The sequence below is a fragment of the Lontra canadensis genome, unplaced genomic scaffold (genome assembly GCF_010015895.1).
Source record: "Lontra canadensis isolate GAN:19392208 unplaced genomic scaffold, GSC_riverotter_1.0 scaffold3, whole genome shotgun sequence".
Classification (NCBI taxonomy): Eukaryota; Metazoa; Chordata; class Mammalia; order Carnivora; family Mustelidae; genus Lontra; species Lontra canadensis.
In genome coordinates this window covers 7,075,632-7,081,631 of record NW_022630997.1, presented here as the reverse complement: position 1 = coordinate 7,081,631, position 6,000 = coordinate 7,075,632, and the positions used below count along the sequence as shown (strand labels likewise).

The window sequence follows — 6,000 nt, the reverse complement described above, 5'->3', positions numbered from 1 at the left end:
GGCCAAAGTCAGAACCGGTCTGGTTTCCTCCCTGTGTTCTTCGAACCCCCTCCTACTGGGGCAGAATTCATGGTCTTGTAAACCAGGAGTCATCTAGAGAGAGAAGTTGCCTCCACACCTGGACACAAGCCAACTGTTGTTTAAAATTTCACACCGAATCTATAAAGTACATGTCCACATTGCGAGCCAACCTGACTTTTTAAGAAATGTATTATATTCCCCTGCTTTTTGCCAATTGCAATTCCACACCCTCTTCCTCCCCCACCTCCCACCCAGGCATCGCCTGAAGCCCTTCCGGATACTTGGGGGTTACTGACCCTCTGAGATCTTGCGGGTCTCCCCAAGCCTTTTAATGGCACGAAGCAATGAAATTAAATGTGGCACATGTGCTATCATGGAATAACTTTTAATTGCTTAATTAAATCAGAGATTTAAAGGAGGAAAGATTCAAGAGTTTCCTTTGAATGAGAAATATGAAGGTATGCCAAAGTGGATAAGGTTACTAATCATTGGAAGAAAGCCGTTAGTATTTACATATGCTAAAAAATGCAGGCCAGGACATTAAAAACAATAAGTACATGCTTTAAAATTTCCATTCAGTGTATTTATGAGCTTTTCTTATCCAGGTAGTCCTATAGAGGACATAGAAGACCTCATTATCCAACTTAATTCAGATCAGGGTTAGATTAAAAAAATAAAACTGCACAGGACAAAGAAATTGCCATAAAATTGAGTTACTATGAAATGTGTTCCAGTTTAAGTAAATAAGCCCTTAAAACAGGCTTTAGGAAAGTCTATGCTGTACACAGACAGACTCGGGCACACTAGGTATGCAGGTGACAATTAGCAAGTGTGAAAAGCTATGGTCATTCGCTAAATGTGTAAATCTAAAGGCAACCAAGTGAAAAGACCTACGAAAAGGAAACTGTTAAATCCATTTGTACATGGATTTAACAGTGAAGCATTTCATTCTTCATGTTTTTACTTGGTGTCTTAAAATAATCCCCTTTCTGTCTCCACTCTCCCTCTTAGAAACTGTGCCCGCCTTATTTATTTATGAAGTCTGAAGGTTAGTCCTACCTGCTGAGACTAATTAGCCCTGTGCTTTGTATCCTATGCAATCCTGTCTGATTAAATGTACACATTTGTTTTACTTCTTTTCTGGCTCCTTCTCACTCTACTTCTGATTTTCTGATTAATATTAAAGTTGGGAGTTACAGTGATTCTCCTCCGTAGACCCCCCCACCCCCATTTTATTTTGCCTGCATCTTTACTCTTTAGTGTGCTAATGTGGTTGTGAATTTTTCCCAGTACAGGGGAATTCACTGGCCTTGTCAATCTTGGTATCATTATTTTTAGTAGACTTCTTTCTGAGACCTTAGCCTATAAAACAGTTTTGCTGAAACCCAAACTCTCTAAATATTACATGGCAAATTTGCTTTCTTTTAGAAACCTTAGGTGCTGATGGGCCAGTTGGAACGGATGTGAGTTTTTTTAGGAATTGGTGGGATAATTTAGTATATCATGGACTGCAGACCAACACTGTTCCTAACAGATAATTTGCTAATTCCTATTGATTTCTTTTTGTTTTTTTTTGGTCCCCCCCCCCCCCACCGCCCTTTCATGTTGTAGTTTCCGGTCCACTTCTCATCGGATATTTGCAAGAAAATGAGTGCTCCTGCTCCAACATCCAGGAAGACTATGTTTTGGGAGAGTCAGACCTTTTCCTCTTTAACATAATTCTGTTCCCCATTTTGTAGCAAATCTGCTCCCCAGGCGAGTGCCTAAAAACAACAATACCTGCCTCAAACCCCAGGTTTTCCACCTCCTCCCAGAGCTTTCAGCATCAGCAGTGGTTAGCAATTTCCTGCCAGAGCCATCTACATCTTGATTATTTGGCCGTTCTTTTGGGGATTTCATTTCACACCCCCTTGGAGAAAGACTCCAGCACCACTGATCCCAGAGGTTGGTGAACTTTCAGTTTTATTTTCCCTGGCGGTGTTAACGCCCAAACTTTTCACCTCCAAAGGCAGAAAGGACTTTGAATCCCAGCTCATTTCTTAACCACCTCCAACGTCAGTTACCAAAGGGGGGGGGGGGGATGAACACTTTACATTGAAAAGAACCACGTATTTTTCCTTAAGGATATTTTTAATGCCCCTGACTAACACTACAGTATTTGATTGTTTTTTGGGCAAAAAGTCATCTTGGTATATTTATTCTAGTGAGACTTAAGATTTAATGAAATGACTCACTATTAATAAACAAAAAGGGGAGGGAAGACCTTGTGGGCTAATAGTTTCTTTCACTGCAGATGACCAGGAACTTTGCCCAGCTCCCCACTTCCCCAAGCTCTCTGAAAGTGGAGGGTTGATCTTTCTTTTTGACCACTTCTGTTAGATCCCCGCCCAAGGGTGGCTGATTTCCCTGCTGGATTAGCCACTAAGCGACACCCCACCCCCAACCCCTTCCCCACAGTACTCTCCTCCTTTTCCCCTTCCTTAAGACTTATTTCTAATATTTCCAAAGTGCACTTTTTCTGGGCCTCTCCCCATCCCCGCCCCCCAAGTGGGCTTTCCTTCCGCCTTCCTCGGCTCGGATTCCTGACTCGGTCGCCACCCCCTTCCCCTCCTCTCCCACTCCGCATTGTCCTTCCGAAGCCGCCCCCCTCCCGGAGCGAGTCCTGTACCCTCGCTCAGACTCGCGGGCTCGCACCCACTCAGCTCAGGCCTTTCCCCCTGCACACTCCTCCCTCCGACTCTCTCCCCCCTCCTCCCCCGCCCCTCTCCTCCTCCTCCTCCTCTCCCTCCTCCCTCTCCCGGCGCCCGAAAGGATCATTGTTAGCCGCCCCCGCCCCGCCCACCCCGGCTGTTTATTTATGCACACGTCACCGGGCCGGCCCCGCCCCCCGGCATCTCATTAAGCGAGTGTGTTCCTCTCGCCCTGTCAATAATCTCCGCTCCCAGACTACTCCGTTCCTCCGGATTTCGATCCCCCTTTTTCTATCTGTCAATCAGCGCCGCCTTTGAACTGAAAAGCTCTCAGTCTAACTTCAACTCACTCAAATCCGAGCGGCACGAGCTCCTCCTGTATCTTCGGCTTCCCCCCCCCTTTGCTCTTTATATCTGACTTCTTGTTGTTGTTGGTGTTTTTTTTTTTTACCCCCCTTTTTTATTTATTATTTTTTTTGCACATTGATCGGATCCTTGGGAACGAGAGAAAAAAGAAACCCAAACTCACGCGTGCAGAAGATCTCCCCCCCTTTCCCCTCCCCTTCTCCCTCTTTCCCCTCCCCAGGAGAAAAAGACCCCAAAGCAGAAAAAAAAGTTCACCTTGGACTCGTCTTTTTCTTGTAACATTTTTTGGGGGGGGGGCAAAACTTTTTGGGGTTTTTTTTTTTTTTTTTTTTTGCTTTTCTTCCTCCTTCATTTTTCTTCCAAAATTGCTGCTGGTGGGTGAAAAAAATGCCGCAGCTGAACGGCGGTGGAGGAGATGACCTAGGCGCCAACGACGAACTGATTTCCTTCAAAGACGAGGGCGAGCAGGAGGAGAAGAGCTCCGAAAACTCCTCGGCAGAGAGGGATTTAGCTGATGTCAAATCGTCTCTAGTCAATGAATCAGAAACAAATCAAAACAGCTCCTCCGATTCCGAGGTAGGAAAAGCCCCTCGGGCTGGTGGGGTCTTGAGTCTATTTCCTGGGCTTGGCAAACGGTGCCGAGAAGGGAGGAATCGGGGCCGGGGGCGCCGCGGGGCCGGGCGGGCGGCGTGTGCGCGCGGTGCCACCATTGCAGAAACTTGTAACCCTGTTTTCTCTCCCCCCCCCCAACCCCCTCCACCCCGCTGATCCTTTTTCTCCCCCTTCTGCCCCCTCTGCGTGGCGTTTGCCCCTCGCCCTCCCCACCTCCACCCCTCCGGGAAGGCGGAAAGACGGCCTCCGCCTCGCTCCGAAAGTTTCCGAGATAAATCCCGGGAAAGTTTGGAAGAAGGTGAGTACGCCCCGCGCGCCCCGCAACCGCCCGGAGCCGCCCCCCGGGCCCGCCGCCCCGCGCGCCCCGGCCCCGCGCCCCGCTCGGCCCGGCCGCGCGCCGGCCCTGCCGGGGCGCCCGGCTACTTGGGGCACTTTCTAAAAAGTTTCTCCTCGCTCTCTCCCGCTCGGCGCGGCCGCCGCCGTCCCCTCGCCGCCCCGCCATGTTAGCGGCCAAGAGGCAAGATGGAGGGCTCTTTAAGGGGCCACCGTATCCCGGCTACCCCTTCATCATGATCCCCGACCTGACGAGCCCCTACCTCCCCAACGGATCGCTCTCGCCCACCGCCCGAACCGTAAGTGCCTCCTCGCCCGGCCCCCGCCCGCTGCCCGCCCGCCCGGCCCCGCATGCGGCCCCTGCCCTGCCCCCTCCCTCCCCTCCCCTCCCTCGTTCCCTCCCTCCCCGCCTCCCCCTCCCCGCCTCCTCCCCTCCCCGCCTCCCCTCCCCCGCTCGCGGCCCAGGCAGCCCGAAACTCTCCAAACTTTTCTGCCTTTTGTGGACTGGATTTGTTTGCACTTCGCCATGTTCTTGCTTTCAGTTTGCTGCCTCGTGATGTTGGGGAGACCTTTCTTTCCAAGCAGGGCTTTGTTGGGTTGGGGGTAAAGAGAAGAACTTTTTTTTTTTTTTCTTTTTTTTTTTGCGCTCTGATTCCCCCTCCCCCTGTGGTGGTGTTGTTTGTTTCACCCTGGGAAGACGACTGTGTGGCTCTTTCTTTTCGCTCGCTCTCTCTCCCTCTCTCTTCCTTCCCTCTTCTGTGGCGTCTTGGGTTTTCCCCGGTTAACCCCTTGGCTGCCGCTGCCGGGGCCCGAGTGACTGTGCTGCGTCCGACGCGCGGGGTAGAGAGTGGATTTTCCTGCAGGCGTTGGACTGGAGAAGTAGCGAGCGCGCGGAGCCCGGGGCCCTGGAGAAGCGCATCGGCTTTCTCTTTCGGCTGGTTATTTATTTAGCTTTCTAGTGGCGATCGCTGGCTCTCAGCCCCCCTCCCCCTTTCCTCTGGAAGGTCACGCTTCCCAGACTGGTCCCGCTGCAAACTTGGGGGCTCTGGGCTGGCTTTTCTTTGGCAACCCCGCAGGGCCGCGAGCGCCCTGGGCGCGGAGGCGGGCTCGGCTGCGGGGCGCGCTGGCTGCGGGCTCTCCTGGGCCGCGCGGAGTCGGGAGGCCTCTGTGACCTGGTTCTTGGTGTGTGTACAGCCGGGATGGCCTCTTCTGAGCGGATTCGATGTATTTCTAGGGAATTTTGGTGCCTTGGGGCTCATAGCCCGGTCTGCGTTCGCCAGCTTCCGAGAAGGCCCTCAGTGGGCCCTGGGTGGGGGGATCAGAGACCAGGGTTTGCCGGCCCAAGGGTATGTAGAAGGTGAGGGAGGCCAAGGGCGCCTCTCCTTCAAGGGAGTGGGCTGCTTCTCGCCGGCCACCCAACTTTGGGGGCCCCAGGGCGGCACCGGGTGCCGGCTTCGTGGGTGCTTCCCGCAGCGTGCGTTCCGCGCCTGCCCCTGACATTTGTATTAATAAGACTCATCCCCTTCTCCTGCTGGCCTCTGCCCCTGCCCTCGCCCTGAACCCCTCCCTCCACCCCCCTCCCCCAATCCCACCTTCTTGTAAAAAGCCTGGATCGCCAATCTGTAGAGACAGCCTTTGGACGTTTGTGCCGGGTTTTCCGGGATTGTCATTTGGCACCTTTTCTGGTTTGGTCCCCTTACTCCTTATTTACACACACTACTTTTGTTTTCTCTTTTTCGGTAACTCGAGATAGCAATTTGAAATAATGTACCCAGTGTTCAGCAGCCGTGGATTCGGTTCTAATGGCCGAGGGCTGGCCGGTCGGGAGGCGATCAGATCTACAAGTGTTTCTAAGCATTAAAATATTAACTATCAGGTTTTACTTGTTTTCTGGGCCCTGGCAAAAAGGGCAAGGGCATGCCAGACCGGTCACTTTTTATGGCTAGGAAAGAGAAATAATTATCCCCCCTCCCTCGCT

General features: G+C 52.0%; 1 protein-coding gene and 1 long non-coding RNA gene across 45 annotated transcripts in view; one reads left to right on the top strand and one right to left on the bottom strand.

Annotated features, from left to right (window-relative positions):
* Positions 1–3,331: 3,331 nt before the first annotated feature.
* LOC116880682 lies at positions 3,332–4,358 on the bottom strand. Its single transcript, XR_004385250.1, has 2 exons — positions 4,286–4,358; positions 3,332–3,605 (listed from the first exon to the last, which is right to left on the bottom strand). It is a non-coding gene; the product is annotated as an uncharacterized LOC116880682 (long non-coding RNA).
* Positions 3,443–6,000, top strand: part of TCF7L2 (transcription factor 7 like 2) — a 194,438-nt gene continuing 191,880 nt past the window's right edge. For all 44 annotated transcript variants that reach the window (XM_032879813.1, XM_032879831.1, XM_032879840.1 and 41 more), the window contains exons 1-3: positions 3,443–3,653; positions 3,921–3,987; positions 4,197–4,321. In XM_032879813.1, coding sequence (XP_032735704.1) covers positions 3,465–3,653; positions 3,921–3,987; positions 4,197–4,321 — 381 coding nt within the window. In that variant the 5' untranslated portion in view covers positions 3,443–3,464. The remainder of the gene's footprint in view (positions 3,654–3,920; positions 3,988–4,196; positions 4,322–6,000) is intronic.